The 22,270-nt window shown below is 32.0% G+C and overlaps 2 protein-coding genes and 1 pseudogene across 8 annotated transcripts; 1 reads left to right on the forward strand and 2 right to left on the reverse strand.

Annotated features, from left to right (window-relative positions):
• Positions 1-919: 919 nt before the first annotated feature.
• Positions 920-2,885, reverse strand: LOC107647226 (uncharacterized). The gene is made up of 4 exons (XM_088490918.1): positions 2,834-2,885; positions 2,565-2,780; positions 1,286-2,278; positions 920-1,212 (listed from the first exon to the last, which is right to left on the reverse strand). Exons 1-4 carry the CDS (start codon positions 2,883-2,885, stop codon positions 920-922), a joined length of 1,554 nt encoding a protein of 517 aa, XP_088347044.1.
• Positions 2,886-7,327: 4,442 nt separating this feature from the next.
• Positions 7,328-9,872, forward strand: LOC107604807 (heparanase-like protein 3; annotated as a pseudogene). Its single transcript, XR_015885740.1, has 7 exons — positions 7,328-7,700; positions 8,009-8,045; positions 8,166-8,349; positions 8,475-8,618; positions 8,862-9,093; positions 9,188-9,376; positions 9,490-9,872. The product of XR_015885740.1 is annotated as a heparanase-like protein 3 (transcript).
• Positions 8,344-16,769, reverse strand: LOC107604805 (arogenate dehydrogenase 1, chloroplastic). 6 transcript variants are annotated; one of them, XR_015885738.1, is made up of 7 exons: positions 16,084-16,769; positions 15,888-15,995; positions 15,612-15,768; positions 12,431-13,733; positions 11,232-12,227; positions 9,986-10,149; positions 8,344-9,537 (listed from the first exon to the last, which is right to left on the reverse strand). XR_015885738.1 is itself a non-coding variant. In XM_088489555.1 (5 exons), exons 4-5 carry the CDS (start codon positions 13,546-13,548, stop codon positions 11,261-11,263), a joined length of 2,085 nt encoding a protein of 694 aa, XP_088345681.1. In that variant the 5' UTR covers positions 13,549-13,733; positions 15,612-15,768; positions 15,888-15,995; positions 16,084-16,769; the 3' UTR covers positions 11,095-11,260. The 6 variants fall into 6 exon arrangements, 5 of the variants coding, with proteins under 5 accessions (XP_088345681.1, XP_016161987.1, XP_088345679.1 ...); XM_088489555.1 differs by lacking the exons at positions 8,344-9,537; positions 9,986-10,149 and having other exon boundaries at positions 11,095-12,227; XM_016306501.3 differs by lacking the exons at positions 8,344-9,537; positions 9,986-10,149 and having other exon boundaries at positions 11,095-12,227; positions 12,431-13,742.
• Between the last annotated feature and the right edge of the window lie 5,501 nt (positions 16,770-22,270).

Here is a 22,270-nt window from a genome sequence, read left to right on the forward strand (position 1 = left end):
AATTATTTTATTTATGATGACAAATAATTGAATTTTAATTCAGTAAAATTTAGACAATAAATTAGTAATAAGTAAATTTAGATTAAGAAATTAATTAATAGTAAGCTGTGTTAGGAATAATAATAATAATGATAATAATAATAATAATAATAATAGAATTGTTTGAAATAATAATAATAATAATAAAATTATTAGATATTATTTTACAAGAAATTCAAAGTTAAAATTATTTGATATTTTTGTATTTAATATAATCAAAAGATGTCCTATGTAAAAAAAATTATATATGTTTATATTAAAAAATATGTATTAAAATAAAATATTTTAATTTGAATTTATATTAAATACATATTTTTTTAATACAAACATATTTTTTAAAATAGTACATCTTTTGATTATATTAAATACAAAAATATCAAATGATTTTAACCTTAAATTTCTTATAAAATAATCTCTAATAATTTTATTGATTATTATTATTATTATTATTATTTTTTTTTTGTTTTTAATTAGGTAGTTATCAGTAATTAAAAAAAAAACTTGTAACTATTTAATTATTGAGTATGTTTCTATGAGGTTGTGGTTACTTATTAACTATTGAGTATGTTACTATTAAGGGTGTTGTTACTATTAGGGTGTTGTTACTTATTAACTATTGGGTATGTTACTATTAAGGTGTTGTTATTAATTATTGACGATGTTACTATAAGGGTGCTGTTACTTATTAATTATTCAGTATGTCACATTGGTTGTTATTAATATTTGATTAATAAGTCTATGTAACTTATGTTGTTATTACTATTTTTCCATGAAGTATGTTAATGACGTTGGAAATGACTACAAGCACGAAAATTAGCAAAAGTTTATCCATATGTCATTGTCATACATAAATTAAAATGAAATGTAACAAAAGTTGTTACTAATCGTCGGCTGGTCCAGCACTAGGTCCACCAATTTGACGACATCTACTTCGATTATGACCCTCGCCACCGCATTGCTTGCATCGCCTAGGGCGACGTAACATACGAGTGTCCATCTCATTCAAGAAGCGGGTCGTCTTCAGACGACCTTTGGCAACACGTCTGAGGAACGGGTTTCCAACGAATCGAGGCCCCTGGTAAGCAGGCCATGTTGCAGGATTCTCGAGTGGCCTAAACCTAGCCCTGTATACTCTTCGAACTTGGTCCATCTTGTATACATCATGAACGTACACTTGCCAATGATGGAAATCATTATACTTTCTCGTACTTACAATCACATCAAACTTCATTGTTTTCACACTTACCAATGTTGACGATGAGCTTCTGCAAGTAAGGTGCCTTGAACTTCCTCAAGAAGTTTGACTCAATATGCCGGATACAAAACATATGGAATGCTCTAGGAGGAGACCAAGCACCATTACTTCTTTCAATAGCTGACCTAATAGAATCGTGTCGATCAGAGATAAGTCCCACTCCATCACGTGTCACCACATGTTGACGCAAGTTACTCAGGAAAAAGTACCATGCATCCGAAGTCTCTCCCTCCACTATGGCAAATGCAATAGGTACTATGTTGTTATTACCATCCTGTGAGATTGCAACCAATAAACAACCCTTGTATTTTCCATACAAATGAGTCCCGTCCACCTGCACCACTGGCTTGCAGTGTCTGAAGGCCCTTATACAAGGATAATAGCTCCAAAAGACTCTATGCAGTACACGTATATCAGGAACCAAATCATCCCCCTGGTAAGTAGGCATTGTTTCAAAGTGAACCACTGCGGATGGCTCCTTTTGACACATGGCCTCAAACCATATGGGCAAAGCTTCATACGATGTTTTCCAACCACCGAAAATTGATTCCACCGCCTGCTGCTTTGCTAACCAAGCCTTGCGATAACTGATGGTGTAGTTAAACTTTGACTGGACTTCAGCAATGATTGATTTCACCTTTATAGACGGGTCAACTTCTACCAACGGCTTAATTGCTTCTGCAACTGTCTTCGAATCCAGCTTCGAATGGTCTTGAGAAATAGTTGACCTGGTACACGTGTGACTTCCATTGTACCTGCTTATCTCCCAACAGTACTTCTTCTGCATTTTGGTTACCCTGATCAACCAGTCACAACCATTGCCATATTCTGTACATTTGGCATAGAATGTCGTGGGTTCCGACTCATATACCCGATAGTCTACACTTCTTCGGATGGTATAATCTTTCATTGCCTTGATTACTGCCTCCCTTGAACTGAATTTCATCCCCACTGTGAACTCACCATCCGCCACAACAGGAAGGGCTGCATACAGCAAAAGAAAGAAATCCTTTATTATGTCCTCAGTAATAAATTACTTACTACAACTCAAATACTAAACACACTAGAACTATATAAGCCTATAATAGTCTTTTTTTTTTCGCTGATCTATCTATGCAAAGAACCACTAAATACAATTCATAATAAAGAACTACCTATTAATAAAAAAAAATCAAATGCTATGGTCACAAATGACTATCCACATATGTTATGCATCTGACTTATTTATCAGCTACATCAGAGTTTCACATGTCTATCTAGCTTTACGCACCTGAATTCATATATTGCGGAAACTCCGATGCGTGCATAGCCTCCAAATCCAACGACCGCATGAAAGAAGGCTCCTGAAACGGATGCGGGTTTGCTACTGCATTTGCAACTTCTACCACATCTGCGTTCATATCACCGCCAGTTTCATCTTCGTCTTCACCTGGACCAACGATCTCGTAGTTACTTTCAAATTCATCCTCGCTTTCACTATTATAATCTTCCAACTCAATGTTACGGTCTGCTTCGGATTGCTCAAACTCAATATACAACTCGATGCACGACATTCGGTGGCGATTATCCATATACAATGAAAACATTTCATGCATACTCGCTTCATCTGTGACATACTTGGTCTGAAATTGAACGAACCCACCAAACACAGATAACGGATACCGGTACAAAATACACGATACTCTCCTAAATCTTTGAGAATCTATCTTCTCACAAATCACCCCTTTCAATTCCTCAAATGATAATATGAACGGAATAACAACATCTAATGGATTCTCACACACAAATTGAACCCCCTCATATGTTTCCAATAAAATCTGCCCGTAATAATAAATTTTCAACACAACTCTATCATCCATAATAGTATACGTACCTGACTAAACTCACTATTCCAGAAATTTATTCTACTTCAACAGGGAGGGAAAAAGAAAGAAAAATCAGAGGAGGAGACGAAGAACAGCTGGGACGAGGAGAGGAAGAACAGTTGGGACGGCTACGAAGAATTGAATGCGACTTCTGTGATATTTTTCATCTTAGGAATGCACTTACAGGCAAATCGTAGGGACCGACCGTGTTCGTATCGAAATTTGTGCGCATCAGAAATCGGTGGGTCCGACCGGTCCCCTCACGGATTAAAAAAAATTTCCTCTCCCTTGAAATCGGTTGGACCGATTTCCTTCCTCTTTGTTAACCCACAAATCGGTTGCACCGATTTCTAGCTCAACAACCTCACACAATTCGGACCCACCGATTTGTGTTCCTTCCTCAAATTGCTTGAAATCGGTAGGTTCGATTTCTTTCCCACAAGATTCCAAACTCAACGCCGTCATAACAGTGTAATTCACCTGTAATGATCATAATCCAGCTAAACTCACACCAATAAATCATATAAAAAATGAGCCAGTATTGGTCGGGTAGAACAAAAACTTTAACATACTAGCGTATAATTTGATGCCTGTGAGCGGCTAGTGGCTACAATATAGCTCAGAAATTATGCAATGATAACTCCAAATGACCATCCATAGAAACGAAGGAATAATATGCAATGCATGGACCAGCTTCATGGGCTTGGCCGCTTGGGGCACATAATAACAACAAAATGCAACTCTAAAATTTTTTTGCTTGTTTTTCAAAAATGCCTTGCTTCTACTTCATAAGGGTAACCACTAACTAACAAAATATATACTTTACAGGGGTACGCACTAATTAACAAAGCCATGTCATGTGAAATGTTTTCTTTTTTATTATTATTGTTATTTTCTATATCGCTAATACTATTAGTAATGAATATTTTCTACTATAAAAAAAAACATTATTTCTCCAAAAAAATGTCCGAATTTTAAATCCTGAAATACATTTTATATATATTAATCTTAACTATATATATTTTTTATAATTGAGATTAATAACTAAAATTAATGAAATACCATAATTCCTAAAATACTTGAAAGTTGAAATACTTTTTATGCTCCAGACATCCTACTGTCTTAATATTATTAGAGTATAATTAGAATAAATTATATTAATGTTAAAAAAGTAGCAGGAGTGTTACCAAAAAGGGAAAGAAGATTCTTAATAAGAGACGCAATATCAGATAGAGAGACAGAAGACGAATTGAGAGGAGTAGAAGTGGCAGATTCAATAGTAACAGCAACAGCAACAGCAGAAGCAGACACATTTTTTAAAAATTTGGGATGAGAATGATACTGGAGGTGATCAGGACGTGGTGGACGAGTAGGACAGGTAGTAATCAAATATCCCAAGAGCTTGCAGTAATGGCAGAACAGTTGTGGACAATTGTAGCTAATGTGACATTTCTATTGGCATTTGAGACATTCAACAGAAGGATAGTCGGAGAAGAGATGCCTAAAACGGTTACAGTTTCGACAAAATTTATCTTTTCTATCTTTGGCAGCAAAAATATCTGATTCTTCCGTAATAGTAGATACAATGATCAAAGAGATGAGAGAAAAACTACAAATTCGGGGTCGAAAATGAGAAACGGACGGCAGAATCAAAAAGATCTCACCAAAAAAGCTGAGAGGATCCCACGATCTGCCACGTCAACAGGGGTAGGTCACGTGGCAACGCGTGATAGGAGAAGGAGGACGCGTCAGCGCTGACGCGAAAAGGGAGGTGGCACGCGAGTCGGAGAGGCAGGCCGGGTCGGGTTCTACGCGGGTTGGAGCGGGTCCACATGCTTTGATGGCTTTGACACGTGGCGCGCTAAGTACCGTTGATCCTGGACGTGAATCCAACGGTGCTGGAGGTGTCTGGAGAGAGAAGAACCTGAAGCGAACACCAATCTTCAGGTGGTGCGTGAGAGCGCGTCTGGCGGCAGCTGGTGGCGAGTCTAGAGGCGTTAGAATCGTGACGACGAGAGGAATACACTGGTGGCGGCGGTGACTAACCAAAGCGTTGGAAAAGGATCGAAAAACGAGGGCAAAAAATACTACCAGAAGAGAAAAATAAAGGGGCTATGAACGAATATTCATGGAAAAAAAAAAAAAAGAACCTATGCTTTTGATACCATGTTAGAAATAAGAAAGTAATCTGAAGAGTGTATTATTCAGGTTGTTGAGAATGATATAATATAGAAGAGTATTTATAGGTGCTAAAAGAATCGAAATAATAAAGACGTAATATCTTATAATAAATATTTAGATATGCTAAATAATGCTAATTGATCTAATTGATCCTAATTATACTCTAATAATATCTATCAATTTTATCTATAGTTATAAATACAAAAACAACTGTTTTTTCTCCAATTGTATTCATATATATTGATATTATTATTAATGTGTTTTTGTACATGAATAACTATAGTATTTATCTAACTAATTATAATTTTTTTAGAAGAAAGTTTATTCTTGCAATCTTACACTACAAAAAAAAAAAATAAATTATTACTTTTAACTTACTAATACAAACAATTAGTTAATTTATACAAGTAATTCTAAGTAAATATAAATTTTTCAAATAATTTAATAAAAATAAATTTAAGGATAAAGTATGTTTTTTGTCCTTAAAGTTTGGCATAAGTTTCAAAAATACCCCTAAGTTTTATTTTGTTTCAATTTTGTCCTAAAAGTTTTCGATTTGCATCAAATATACCCTCGACGGCTAAATTTTCAAAAAATTTAAGACTAATTTAACAATAATGCATGAAAAGTATGCTTGATTTGCTTGTGTTGAGCATTGTTCTTATGAAATTGTTGTTGAATTGGTCTTAAATTTTTTGAAAAATTAGCCGTCAAAGGTATGAAAAAGTAATAAGAGAGGTCTTAAGCTTTATATCATCCTGGCGCCGAGCTATTTTTTCACAGGACCTCCCCTACAGTATTATCACCGCAGTAGAGTTTAACCATATTTGATACAAATCGAAAATTTTTTGGACAAAATTGAAACAAAATAAAACTTACGCGTATTTTTAAAACTTTTGTCAAATTTTAGGGACAAAAAGTATACTTTACCATAAATTTAATATTAATTTTTAAGTTTTTTATTAAATAATTTTTTTATATATAAATTAATTTATTTTAATTTTACATGGATCTAAATCTAGTTGTATATAATTTCAGATCTTTTGTCGCCTAAATTTTTTTACTATATGTCCAAAAGAAGTCCAAATTATTAAAGACTAAAATTCCTTACCAATACCTACTTATATATTTTCTAAAATTGACATTTTTTTTAGATTTATTCTGACTTAACAGACCATTTATATTAACCAAATGATGTACTATTAGGATTGATGTTTATTTTTCACTAATAATCGAATTTTTTTTGCCGTTTTCTTTTTTAAAATGTTAAATTTTAAAATTATAATACTTTAATTTTGGTTTGTAAATTATATATTATGACATAAATATTATAATGATGATATTAAAGAAGTTGTTAGTGTAAAAATTGTATATTAACACACTTAAAAACTTTTTAACCGATTGCATGACATCCTTGAGCTTCATTCTCATTGTTTCCACTCAATGACGGCTTTTTTGTATTTCCACCGTATGAATAATTTATAGTATATCTTAGTGACTATATTGAACGGAACAACAAAATTCTGCTTCCGTACAGAAGAATACTAGAACCACTTCCTATTTTATAATATAGTGAATTATACACCATGTGAATTGTTGATCTACCCTATAATAATTAACAATTAAGTACCACTGCAAATGAACAATGCAAAATCCGGATACCTATCGTTAACTAAGCTGAAATATAAAATTTAATATTAAGTAGTACATTGTTTATTTTAGTACTTTATCGTTGTGAAATAATTTCCCTTGCTGGTTAGGTGAAATTCGATTAAACAAGATTCTAGATCATATAATTCTTTGTCGAGAAAAAAAATGGATTAATAATTTTCTTTTCTTTTTGTAAATTGTTCGTTTGTGGTCAATGTAAGTCCAAAGTGGTACACCTAGTTGGCTTAAGTTTTGGTGCCTGCAGAAGGTTTTAAATATTTGATAGTGATTCAGAAAGATGCATAAGACCCACAACATTCGTTTTGGTGAAGACGACCCACAATTTTAATGTTTAATCCCACTTAAATTTGGGCCTGTATTCGTTCTCCCAAGTCCCTAACATTATACATGCTGAAATGGTTCCAACTTAAGTTGACACCGTTAACCAAAAAAGAAAAAATAGTGCGGGTTCTTTGATGATAAGGCTTATGGGTCTGTTCTACTTGGTGGTCAGTTTGTTGAGCTTCACTGGAGCTATGCATGGAAGGGAAAGTAGTGGACATGAAGCAGTTAAAGGAATAATGATACATGGGAAATCTCACATTGGAAGGATTGATGATGATTTTGGCTGTGCAACTCTTGATTGGTGGCGTCCTCAGAAATGTGACTATGGAACATTTAGCTGGGGTCATGCTTTTCTTCTCAACCTGGTATTCTTTCTTTCTTTCTTTGTACTGTGCTATTTGAATCTATCTAATTATTATTCTTTTTTCCGCTTAAATTTTTCACTGCTGCAAATCATTGCAACATAATGATAACTAAAGATTGTTTCTGCTGCTGTGTTATACTTTCTTTTTCTTGAGCTCTAAATATCATTCTGTGATGATATTCTTTTTTTTCCCATTTATGGAATGACGCTGTAGTGACTTCTCAGACTAACATTCATACATTTAGAATCTGTATGTAGCATAAAAGTGAGAGAGAGGAATTTACACCTTTTAATTTTCATTTCTTGCAGGACCTCAACAACAAAATATTGTTAAATGCAGTAAAAGGTCAGAAAGAATAGACATCTCTATAATATTCAGAAGAAGTTACCTCTTTCTTTTATTCTTATGGGGACCACCTTTTTCCTGGGAGCTTATTAAGGATCATTACTTCTGAATATTCTGCAGCATTTTCACCATTGAAGATTAGGTTAGGTGGCACCTTGCAAGATAAGGTCATATATGGGAGTGAAGAAAGTCCAAAACCATGTACTCCTTTTGTTAACAGGTCCTCTGAGATATTTGGATTCACTGAAGGATGCTTACCAATGCATACATGGGATGAGCAAAACAGCTTTTTCCAAAAAGCAGGGTAAAAATCAGTTCTCCCTTTTAAGTTGTTTCCTTCCATCTCTGTGTGTCTGTCTATCTTTTTAGCACTAAACAAGAATCATCTTGTTAGTAACAAGTTTAACATTAATGATAAGTATATTTCAGGGCTAAGGTTATCTTTGGATTGAATGCTTTTGCTGGAAGAACCATACAATCTGGTTCTGCAGTTGGACCATGGAACTTCTCCAATGCTGAATCTTTTATCCGTTACACTAAGAAAGAATTACAGCATTGCTGGTTGGGAATTTGGTAAGTGTATGCTCCCTCATTACATATATGCCAAAGTAGCAAGCATCAGTGTAATTGATTCAATAAGACTAAAATTAAAAATGGTGATTTTAAGACTCATTATCTTTGTCACATAGCAGGATTTCACATTGAGTTTCTAACACAAACATTGCAAGTCTTTTCAAGTACTTTTTGCAAAACAAAAATAGCATGTCTGCCTCGATAGATTTAATTGTATAAATGAATTCCTTCTTGCTTGTGCAGGCAATGAATTGTGCGGGACTGGAGTTGGAACAAGTGTTTCTGCAGATCAATATGCTTCTGATATTGCTGCTCTAAGAAACATAATCATGATGTATATAGAGGGATTAGGCATAAGCCACTGGTCATTGCTCCAAGTGGCTTCTATGATGCAAATTGGTTCCAGGAATTTGTAAACAAATCTGATAAATCTGTTGATGTGGTATCTCATCACACATATATAACCTCGGACCAGGTATCATCCACCAAATAGGAATACTAATATAATATTTGACCAATGTTTATGAATTTTGGTTATAACAAAAGCTACTACTTTATCTTACATTCAGGAGTTGATGAGCACCTAATTGAAAAAATTCTTGATCCATCATATCTTGATGAGTGGCTAGCACATTCAGTGGCCTCAAAAACATACTTAAAAAATCAGCAACCAAAGCAAAAGCATGGGTTGGTGAGGCAGGAGGGGCTTACAACAGTGGCCACCATCTTGTGTCTGATGCATTTGTCTACAGCTTCTGGTTAGTTCAACTAACTCACCTTGATTTTTTTTCATTTTTATTTTTGTTTTTATTTTTTTTGTCATTGGAGATTCTACAAGCATTTGCTCTAATGTTAATACATCATAACACAGGTATTTGGATCAGCTTGGAATGTCGGCTGTTTATGACACCAGAACATACTGCAGACAGAGTTTGGTTGGAGGAAACTATGGTTTACTAAACACTACTACTTTTGTGTCAAATCCAGATTATTATAGATACCAAATGTTAAATTTCATAGTTGAAGGAGGACCAGCATATTATTGTGGACTATTTCATTTTAGCTTTCAAGTGTCATTCTCTTCAGAAAAATATTGTGTGCTCATTATACAAACTCGCACATACCTTTCTACCATTGGTTGAGGGTGTAGATATCATATGCAGATCACACATTCTATCCAATGGTGAAAAGATGCATTGTTTAGATATATAAAATAAAAATGGGTACAAAGATTTGCAATGTTTGTGTTAGAAACTATGTGAAATCCAACTATGTCAAAATCACCATTTTTAATTTTACTCTTATTGAATCAATTACACTGATGCTTGCTACTTCGGCATATATGTAATGAGGGAGCATACACTTACCACATTCCCAACCAGCAATGCTGTAATTCTTTCTTACAATGTAACGGATAAAAGATTCGGCATCGAAGAAGTTCCATGGTCCAACTGCAGAATCAGATTGTATGGTTCTTCCAACAAGAGCATTCAATCCAAAGATAACCTTAGCCCTTAGCCCTGAAATATACCTATCATTAATGTTAAACTTGTTACTAACGAGATGATTCAAAATCTATGAATAATTGGATATTATTAAGTTTTAAATTTTTTTAAAAGATAATTAACAGAACTATAATAAAATCTTATATAATTCAACCAAATATATAAAATCACACATAATTCAAACACAAATTTAACATAATAACATACACATAAAATTTCCAACATATAAATTAAAATAAAATGAATTAGAGTTACTTACAACTTATATACATAAGGACATTTAAGTAAATTATTTTTTGTGGAGATTTCACAGGTCCCCGTGGGGTGGGTACCTCAATCCCCTCCCCCATCTCCATTTATTCATGGGGTGGGTCTCCGTCCCTATAGAAATTTTGCATGTCCCTGTTAACCTCCCCGTCGTAGGTAATCCCAGCGGGTATCCATGGGCGCGGATTTTTTTGCCATCCCTCAGCATTGTCCATGATCACACTTCACAGCAGTTTTCATGATCATTTCCTGCTTTCACGTTATACCAAGTGAATATTTGCATTTTAAGTCACTCAATTCCTACAGATATCCCACTTTTATCTAAAGTATCTATATTTTTCATTTCAATGAATATCTCACTTCAGATTCAGAAGGGGAGCTTTAGAACAACGATTGAGTTGTCTCCGTGTGAACCCAAGATCACGGGTTAAAGCTGTGAAAACAGCCACTGATTTAATTATTAGGTTAGCCTGCGTACATCATATCCTTTGGGTGCAACTCTTTCCCGAACCCTGCGCTAACACGGGATGCTTATCCACTGGACTGCGCTTTTTATCTCACTTAAGATTCAGAACACTTAAATCTACATTTAATGCCAATAACTGCATTGGCACCTAAATACATGATCATCCAGCTCCACTATTATTGATGCAGCAAGCTAGACATGAAATGAAAACTAAGAAATATAGGGGAGTTAAAATATATTGAGAATTACAACATTTTTCTTTTATTTTCAATGGGACAGAACAGCCAAACTCCGAGAATTATTGAATGTGAAATTTTAGAATTAACAAATTTATTTAAACCTACTATTAGAATAATTGGGGCCTGAAATGCTTACAAATGAGAATGGAAATCTTTGGCATAAATTCATTTGCTGTCTACAGTTTTTGAAAGAGGTGATGATGCATCACTGTCTTCAGATTTCTGTGGCAGCGTAGACCTCTCTGGCAAAGCAAGGATTTGTTGTTCATTTTCAAATAGATGCTTTCGGTAGATACTATGCAATCGTCCGAAAAGTTGCTTCTTCAATGATTCAAAAGCCAAATCGAATCTTTCTAGTTGCTCCATGGCATTTAAATTATACAAGAATAAACCATAGTACAGATCAAAACTATCCTCCACGGTATTTTCCACCAAACTCAACAAAGTTTCATAACCCTTTGTGTTTATTGGTGTTGTCTCTAACCCCAGTTTTTCTAAAAATCTTCCTGTTGTGTGTGTAATAAACTGGGATCCAGCTGCATACCAATCGTGTTCAGCACAAGACATTTCAACCATCCGGCATCCTTCACTAGCAAAAATGTCAAGAAACTGACAACATCGCAATATTCTTGATTCTTCGTTCCCAATTCTAACTTTGTCATAAACAAGAGGAAGGTTTTTCCAGCCATTCTTTCCACTCTCCGGCCCAAACATGGGATGTGTGCAGAGAACATCAAAATCAGGAGGCAAGTGTTGAAGGAAGAGGTTTCTAGGGAACTCTTTGACGGATAGTACATCAACAAACAATGTACTTCTCTTCAACCTTTGGAAAGGTAATGATTTAAGAACTTTAACCGTCGAAAGGATGGAAGTGCAGAGTAAGATCACTTCTGGATGTTGCTCACAAAGATCATCTGCGTTGCTGAAATATGAAACCCCCAACTCCCGAGCCACATCAGAATAGTCTGTTCTAGAATACGCCAAAACCTCATGACCTTGACTAACTATAGTTTTTGCAAGAAACTGACCAAAGTTTCCAAAACCAACGATTGCAATCTTGAGCTTTGTGTTCTCATCAGACGGGCTAGAATTGTTTGAAACGGAACTACTTAGCAGAGTAACATCATTGGATCTGCATTATTAGCATCATTACTCATTAATCATTATTATGTATTAACCATTTTCCCATCACAAGAACATCTTCCGAATTCAAAATGATTAAGTTGCTTGCTCTCAATCTCAACAAACACGAATACTCTCTAAAACATCAATCACAAATATTCACACAATGTAGCAAAAATTCCTGAGATTTTTCAAGTTCCAAATATCAAATACCTGGAATGCAGCAATGCAGATCCATTACGAGCTCGCTGGAGCAGTGCATGGCTGTTACTTCCATCTAGCTGCTGCAACCTTTCACCATCCTCCATCAACTGATTCCTGACCACATGATGCAACCGCGCAATGAGCTGCTTCCTGAGATCCTCAAACGCCAAATCAAGCTTCTCCAGCATCTCCAAAGAATTCTTATTAAACATGAACAAACCATAATACAAATCAAAGCTATCCCCAGCAGTGTTCTCCACCAACCCCAACAAACTCTCGTACCCTTTCGTATTAATCGGCGTCGACTCCAACATCAACCCTTCAAGAATCCTTCCAACGGTATGAGTAATGAACTGCGAACCGGCAGCATAACGATCATGATCCTCGCAACTCATCTCCACCATCCTGCAACCTTCTCTGGCAAACACATTGAGGAACTTCTCACAGCGAGAAACACGGTGCTCCTCGTCGAGGATACGAACCTTCTCGAAGACGAATGGGAGGCCGATCCATCTGTCAGGTGCGGACTCAGGTCCGAACATCGGGTGAGTGCAGAGGATGTCGAAATCGGAGGGGAGGAGCTCAAGGAGGAGCTTCTTGGGGAATTCTTTGACGGAGAGGACATCAACGAAGAGAGTGTTGCGCTTGAGGCGCTGGAGAGGGAGCGTGAGGAGCACGCGCTCCGTTGAGATTATGGAGGAGCAGAGGAGGATCACTTCGGGATGCTCCTCGCATAAGTCATCGGGGTTTTGGAAGAACAATACACCAAGCTTTTTGGCTGCGGCAGAGTGGTCGGAGCGGGAGTGGGCGAGGACAGTGTGGCCCTGGCGGACTAATGTGGTAGCAAGGAACTGACCGAAGTTGCCGAAGCCGACAATTGCGATCTTGAGGCGCTGGGAGATAGTGAACTCCTTGGCGAGCTTTGACTCGTAGTCGAAGAGCTGAACGGCGTCAATAGCACGCACGCGGAGGGGTCTGTTGGTGGAGGAAGAGCAATATGGATTCGATTTGGATGGTAGTGAGAATGTGGATGGGAGGAGAGAGTGACGGTTGAGGATACAACATACAGTATAACTTGGGGAGTGATTGAATGGGGTTGAAGGGTTGAGGGTTGCAATGGAGAGCATGATTGTTTCGGTGGCGGTTCTAAGTGGTTAGCAGTGGCCTCAGAGAAACAGTGAAGAGGACTCCGAAACTGTGGCAGTCACAACTCACAAGTACAATCAAGGATCTGAAAACCAAACCGATCATCAAACCGCTCGAGCTACTGGTTCATTAGTTTAGAAGTTCAACCGGTTCAACCGTTGTTCAACTGAAATAACTGAATTATAATAAAATAACATCAAATTATAAATAAATATACAAAAATATAAATATATTCTGATATAAATCTTAAATATACACAAATTAAAAGTATAATTACAATTAAAATCTCATAATCACATTTAACTACAACACGAGTCAAATATAAAAAACCAAATATTAAAGGTCAAAACTTATATAAGTATAAAATTTATATTATATGAAATTTAAGATAGTCACAAGAAAGAAAAAAAATTCATTGAATTAACCAAACCAATAATAAATATTCGATCATCTACTTATCTGGTTAATTGAGTTTATTCAGTTAATTCAATTCGCCTATTTCTTCATTAAAAACAAAGATGACAAATTTATTTCTTCTCTAACAAAAGACTGATCATAATGAACAAATAGAAACTCCAAAAAACTTTTAACAAAATTTTCAACACAATTTTCAGCTGATCACAATTTTAGCAAAATTTCAGCACAATTTTAACAAAGATTAACAAATCTTTTTCCAAAATTTAACTAAAAAAACCCAGCAGTGAACTAATCATTCAATGATTCAATCAACACCGAAAATACAGAATATAGAGTACAGAACAGCACTGGAGCATAGCTAAGATGGTTCAATCATCGCTAACAACCAGACATGCTTTCAATCTTGCCAGAATCAAGCAATAATTCAGCAATCATCAACCACAATTTCAGATCTAAAACCAGTAACAGCAGAAATTATCAAGGTTCTGAGAACAGGACCGGTTATCGAACCGCTTTAGTCATTAGCTCATCGGTTTAGTAGTTTAACCGGTTCAACCATGGTTCAACCGGAAAAATCGTTTTGTAGTTATATCTTTGAAGTTTCAAATAACAGAAGCAGCAATCATTCAAGAAATGAACCCTTTTCTCTTCAAACTCTCTACAATTTCAGTAAAATAAACTACTTTTCATGTTTGCATACAGTTTTAGTCCAAAGCTTTAAAAAATATGCTTTTAACTAGCTTCTTAGTACAATCAGTTTTTAACATGTAAAATTAGAAATACAAAAATTGTAAAATCCTTAACCTTATATTTTAATTAAGACTAAGATTAAGTAGCCCAGCTAGTATAAAAAAATATACTGAGTTTCAATTCCAAATCTAATTGACTAACAACTGCTGCATTATACATGTTTGCGAAGTACTCCGAAAGTGTATGAAATATTGAAATGCACCATTCAATGCAACAAAAACCTATGCAGGATGCACTGTACAACAAAAGTATAGTTCAGGACTTGTATATGGGAAAATAAGATAGTAAATCAAAAATAAAATTTTTTCACCATATCACCATATTTAAAAACTCATATATCCACCTTAAACTAAGACAAATAAATTAATCTCATAATTAAGCCAGTCATAATGCAGCATAATTTGTGAAACTTAATGACACACAAAAGTCAGTCTTAAGGCCCAAATAAAAAGGTGCTTATAGAACATAATTCATATTTCCTAGCACTAGTATAACCTGATTCCTAATAATTCAAAGGCTAGATTTATTAATGCTATTGTGCTAGAATAAAAGCTCTAATTTCCGCAACCCAGGTAGAAGCAGTCTATTTCCAGCATTCAAGGACAGCAAGGTTGGGAATGTTTTGAACAAAATATTGGAGTTCAATTAATTATTAAGACAATCACAATTTATGCATAATTAAATCACAAAACAGTAAAACACAAACCAGCACATCATCAGCTCATCACTACCCAAAAAGATCACAAAACACAAAACAACAGCAGAACAGAGCAGCGAAAGCTAATCAATAATCATTCAATAAAAACGTAAACTCAATAATCATTCAATGATTTCTGAAAAGAGCATAAAAAAGAAACAAGAACAAGTGAGCACTGACTGTGGCGGACGAAGCTCAAAGAGACAAGCCCTGACTGCAGCGGACGGTGGCAAACACGGCTGCTCCCTGCGGCGGTGGTGGAGGCTAGGATTTTTCTCTTGGTTGAGCTTCTGATCTCTGAACTCGAAGGAAAGAGATTGGAGTGTAGAAGGGTTTTCTTCAATAAAATCACAAAACATTCAATAATCAATTAATCATCATGTGATTTGATTTCTGAACAGAGCATTAAAAAAATTAAAAAAAAAAACGAAGAACAAGTGAGCAGTGAGCACTGACCTTCGGTCTGAGACGGCGACCAAATTAGTAATTATAATGAAGCAGCAACACAAATTCGCCAACAACAGAACCAACCGCAACAACTAGAAAACTCCATGCCAACAATAACTTCAGAATCCAATTTCAGAACACAAACTCAGCTCAGAATCTTAAAAACTAACTAAAAAATAAAGATGAAACTGAAGAAATGGCCTACTGGTGAGACGCCGAGGGAGGAACGGCGGTGACAGAGTGAGCTCGGAGTAACACGGCGCTGACAATGACCTCGTAGAGATAGAAAGAGATCTTGAAGAGAGAGACGCCGAGAACAGAGCTCGTTACGGCGAGGAGACGACAGCCGAGCAGGAGCAGTTCGCGACGGCAACGAGAAGAGCTCCGAGCAGAGATTCCACCGCGAGGAGAAGAGGGTGAGGGGCAGAGACGTTCAGCGACGGCACTCTCTATCAGTCACAAATCCAGTGGCGACGGCGAGCTCTGGCCGAGGAGAGGAGTTCGGCGATGGTAGGAGCTGCTGCCTGCTGCAGCTAGTGGTGGCTGGCTGAGGAGTGTTGATGATGAGTTGATGAATCGCGGGACTGGGGAGGCCTTTAGGGTTAACTGGTTAAGAGTGGGTGAGTGAGTGAGTGGAGGCTAGGGTTGCCGTTGGAGGTTGCTTTTCTCAATCAGGAAGGGGCTGGAAGGAGGAGTTTGTGAGTGAGGCCGCGAGGGTGCTGCAGTTTGGTTAGGGAAAATTTTTGAAAATCGTACAGATTTTGGTTCGGTCCGACCGATTGCTTTTCAACCGATTCGACGGTTCAACAACAAATTTCAATTTTAGTAGTTACAGTTTCTAATCGAAATATCGAATCACAAATTTCGTGGATTCATAGTTCAACCGCTTCGTATCGTTCCAGAACTTTGAGTACAATATATGAGGGGTTATTTGTAAGAGGAATCTTTTATATTTTTCTTTTTTTTTTTTCCTAAAGTTTAATTTGGAGGATTTTTTTTAAATAAATATTTTAAATATTTTATTTATCAATATATGTAATTTACTTATCTACTTTTACTTAATATACTAAAATTGAATTTTTTTTAACTAATAAAGATGAGGTGTCAATTCTTCATAAATTCATTTTCTCTCCAAAATGAATGTATTATTCTCTCTTCTAAATTTATTTTAGAAAAATATCTTTAATATAATTATATTATAATTAGTATTTAATAAATAATACATAATTATACTAATTTAAAAGATATTTTTATTATAATTATATCAAATCAATATTTAATGCATTATTAAACTACTTATCAATTATCAATTGAAAATATTTTTAATCATTTTAATAATAATAATAATAATAATAATAATAATAATAATATGATATGATAATGACACTGGTTATTCTAATCATGATAAAAAATATTTGATTCTAATCATAATATGATCAAATCTAATGATATTAACAACGCAAATATATGATATATAACGTAAATAATAAAAAATTAATTTAATAATAATTAATTTATATCTTTTTTAATTTATTTTAGAAAAATATCTTTATTATAATTATATTATAATATTATAATTAGCATTTAATGAATAATTCATAATTATACTAATTTAAAAAAAATATTTTTATTATAATTATATAAAATCAATATTTGATGCATTATTAAACTAATTATCAATAAAAAATATTTTGTCATTTTAATTATATTGATATAATTCTAATTTTTATAATTAAATTCTTAGTCATTTTAGTAATTAAATTTTTTATAATTACTTTACAGTATAATAAATAATAGAATAATATTAATTAATCTCAATTTCTGATTTACCTTTGTTCACCTAATTTACAATTATTATATATTTGAATGTGATTTTTATACATTTTTAATGGATTTAACTAATTTATATCTTAAGAATACATGTTAAAATTATAAATTAAATTTTTTTATTAAAAATATAAAAATTTAAAGTTTTCAATGTATTTTTTTGTATTTATTAAAAAAATATTTAAAATTTTTTATAATAATAATCTTATCATATACTTTTAATGCATATATCAGCTAAACTTATTTTTAATTTTCCATGTTTATTATCTTTAAATTTAATGACTTTATAAATCAAACACCAATCTTTTTTTTTAAATGTGCAATAATTGTTTTCTTAATCAATTTATCTTATTAATTATTTATGGGTTTAGTTAACATGACATACGATAAAATTACCAATTAAAAAAGTCTTCATAAAAATATATGTACAAAGTTTAAATTTTTAATGCATTTATGATTTATTATATATTTGTTAAAGTAAAATATTTTAAAAAAAGTTATTACTAGTAATTTTAACTTATTTTCAAATACGTGTTAATTAAATCCTTTGTTTATTACCAAAAAGTGTTATGCTGCCATTCTTTAATCTATCTTTTTTTACATTAAAAATCATATATAGCAATTTAATATACGTTTAATGTTTTTATTATTGATTCTTTCTTAAACATTCTTTATATATAATCTTTATTAATTAAATAAATTTTAATTATACATATTTTAATGTTTAATTATTTTTTATTTCTTTTTATTTTTACCAAATTAATGTCCAAAAAATGCTATACTTTTTTTGCATTGTGTAACATTTCATTACCTACTTTTGCGTATAACAGTGTATTTAATTTAAAATTAATTTACATATAATAACTGATATAAAAATTAATTTTAACAACACAACTTAAAATTATAATTTTAATCTTATCACACGGATTATTACACTTGTTTAAACATAATTTACGTTTTTGCATCTTATTATTTATCTCGTTTACCGTGTAAACGAATTAATTATCTCTCGTTTATATTGTAAACGAGATTAGACACATAATATATGAAAATTGTCGTACTCCACGTATTGTTTATAGTGTAAATGAGATATACTTATAATTAATTCGTTTACCCTATAAACAAAATATATATTTGTAAGTATAAAAATATAATTTTTAAAATAATAAAAATATTAATAATTTAATTTAGATCGATTTAAAAAGATTGATATATTTTATTACTATTTAGAAGGAATGAAATATTAACAAATATTATAATTGCATCATTAAATTTAAAGAAATTTCAAAAATAGGAGCAATTTGTTTGTTTGATTGGGAGTCAAAATCCTGTGCCGCTGATAAATATTTTCGAATTTTTCATGTTTTACATCCTGTATCAATCAACTCTTCCCTTTTCTATTATATTACGGTAGAAATTCAGGTGCAGTCGACTTTAGGTGAAGTTGATAGTTGAGAATTATTAGATAATTTGACTAATTTAACTAAATTTTCATCTAACAACACTTATCTATCAACTTCACATAAAGTTGACTGTACCTGAATTTTCACATTATATTATTTAAAAAGTCAATCTTCTTTGCGTATAGTTCATTCAAATTTTTAAACTCTGAGTTTTTTTTTTCTTTTTAAATTTAATTTTATTATTTAATTAAATTTCAAACTACCCACTATTTTTTAAAGAGAATTTGAAACAGCACATTCCCATATTCATTTGAAACGTTAAGCTATTTCTCTAGAAGAGTGAAGGGGAAATCTCTACATTAATAGAATATTTTAATTTTTTTTATCATATACTTACTTTAAATAGAATAATGAACGGTTTTAAATCTAATTTATAGAAATTTAGAAAAATAATAAATAAAAAAATTAAATAAGTAATGGAAGAAAATACCAAATTAAAAAAATTGAAAGTTGAATAAATTTAAATAAAATTTTTATGTACTCTTCTAAATATTAAAAATTTAAATATACATATTTTTTATACCTGTTACAAATTTAAAAATAAATTTAATGTATTCTTTTAAGTGTAATCGTTTTTTATAATAATACATATATCTCGTTTACACTATAAACAAGATATATGTATTTTTTCAAACTCTAAATATTTCGTTTACTGTTTAAATGAGATAAGCCAAATGATATAAATTGATAAATACGCTATGAATTACATATTTCGATAAATAAAATAATTAAATTATTTATTTTAAAAAAATCCTAATTTGTATGTAAGGATATTTTACGTAATAGTTTACAAATACATTTAAGTTTTTAAATGATTATATATCTTAAATTCTAAATTTTAAATTATTTATGTATTAATATAAAACATAATTATTTTTTTATTTTATTATTAAATTAAATATATGTATAAAATTATTTTATATTAATAATGTCTAAAAATCAATTTTTTTAAAATATTAGGTAAATTAAATTTTTTATAATTACTTTACAGTATAATAAATGATAGAATAATATTAATTAATCTCAATTTCTGTTTTACCTTTGTTCACCTAATTTACAATTATTATATATTTGAACGTAATTTTTATATATTTTTAACAGATTTAACTAATTTATATCTTAAGAATACATGTTAAAATTGTAAATTAAAATTTTTTTATTAAAAATATAAAAATTTAAAATTTTCAATGTATTTTTTTTGTATTCATTAAAAAAAATATTTAAATTTTTTTATAATAATAATCTTATCATATACTTTTAATGCACATATCAGCTAAACTTATTTTTAATTTTTCCATGTTTATTATTTTTAAATTTAATGACTTTATAAATCAAACACCAATCTTTTCTTTTTAAATGTGCAATAATTGTTTTCTTAATAAATTTATCTTATTAATTATTTATGGGTTTAGTTAACATGACATACGATAAAATTACCAATTAAAAAAGTCTTCATAAAAACATATGTACAAAGTTTAAATTTTTAATGCATTTATGATTTATTATATATTTGTTAAAGTAAAATATTTAAAAAAAGTTATTACTAGTAATTTTAACTTATTTTCAAATACGTGTTAATTAAATCCTTTGTTTATTACCAGAAAGGTGTTATGCTGCCATTCTTTAATCTATCTTTTTTTACATTAAAAATCATATATAGCAATTTAATATACGTTTAATGTTTTTATTATTGATTCTTTCTTAAACATTCTTTATATATAATCTTTATTAATTAAATAAATTTTAATTATACATATTTTAATGTTTAATTATTTTTTATTTCTTTTTTATTTTTACCAAATTAATGTCCAAAAAATGCTATACTTTCTTTGCATTGTGTAACATTTCATTACCTACTTTTGCGTATAAAAGTGTATTTAATTTAAAATTTATTTATTTATAATAACTGATATAAAAATTTACTAATGAAACTCCATGAAATTCATTACAATGTATGTAAATGAAACATTTTATTACATAATCAATGTTATGGTGTAGACACCAAAAAAAAAAAAAAAAAAAATCAATGTTATATATATTGTCACGGTCAAGCATTTTTTAGAATTCATAATATATGAGAAATTTAGCTGAGTATATAGAATGAGAATGTTACTTATCTATTGACGCTCAATGTAAATAGTAGAAGCAGGTCTTTCTTGCCTTCACTCAAACTATCGTTGAGTGTCATGACAAAATAGATTTTTTTATCACAAACATCCAAACATTATATTTTTCTTGAAACCATGGTTAAAGTCTGTTGAAAATGCTTAATTTTGTAGTAGCATTAGCATGTAAAGCTTTAAATCCTGTGAATCAGTCAATAATGGAACAAGTGTGTAAATATTGCATATGCACGTCACTAGTTATCAATTCCAGTTAAAGTATATAGAAGTAGATATTCGTGTGAATCCAAGTAAGAAATAGCAATAAGAATCTGACACGAAAACCAAGTGGAAAAACTAAGATTGAAAGCATGAGATGTGGAAAAATAGAAAAAGGAACAGATGTCTTGCCCGGACTGCCCTAATGTTTGCAGAACGATATGCATTATTGTGGGGTCCTTGTTGTCGTCCCAACAGAAACTTAACTTCATCTCTACTATTGATAACACAAAGGGTAGTAATATTGACATTTAAAGAAAAATAAAAAATCGGTGTTTATGTTTATGAATTATGACTACTTGTCCTTGTCCCGATGCGATGCAATGCAATGCAGTACCCGTCACCCACAAACCCAACCAAAAAAATATTAAGATGACATCACCGCAATCAAAGAATTTTTATTTCATGCATTGGACTGAGTGTCCTTCATTTTATCTTAAATAGAGAGTATAATTAGTTTACTTTTAATCATGTAATTTGAAAAGGAGTCTTTAACTCCCATCAAGAATTCAATTTTCTCACCTTAGTTCTTTGCGACTCTGTGACATCTGAATTTTTACACTGAAATCTAAGGCCAATGATCCCCAGTTAATTTAAGTAACTAAACACCTAACTCCTGCTCATTAAATAAAGTTATGAATTTAAACTTTCTAACTCTAAAATAGTAAATAGATAAAATAAAACATAAAACTCAATGCAAATTGTACCAAGTTAAAAACGT

The sequence above is a fragment of the Arachis ipaensis genome, chromosome B6, assembly GCF_059453495.1.
Source record: "Arachis ipaensis isolate K30076 ecotype BB chromosome B6, ASM5945349v1, whole genome shotgun sequence".
NCBI lineage: Eukaryota > Viridiplantae > Streptophyta > Magnoliopsida > Fabales > Fabaceae > Arachis > Arachis ipaensis.

Coding starts and splice junctions, on each gene's coding strand:
- LOC107647226 (XM_088490918.1), bottom strand. CDS start 2,885: ATGAAATGTTTTCATTGTATATGGATAATCGCCACCGAATGTCGTGCA. Junction 2,279..2,564: donor TCCGCAATATATGAATTCAG/GTGCGTAAAGCT, acceptor TGCTGTATGCAG/CCCTTCCTGTTGTGGCGGAT. Junction 1,213..1,285: donor GAAGCTCATCGTCAACATTG/GTAAGTGTGAAA, acceptor ATCATTGGCAAG/TGTACGTTCATGATGTATAC.
- LOC107604805 (XM_088489555.1), bottom strand. CDS start 13,548: ATGCTCTCCATTGCAACCCTCAACCCTTCAACCCCATTCAATCACTCC. Junction 12,228..12,430: donor TCTGCATTGCTGCATTCCAG/GTATTTGATATT, acceptor CTAATAATGCAG/ATCCAATGATGTTACTCTGC.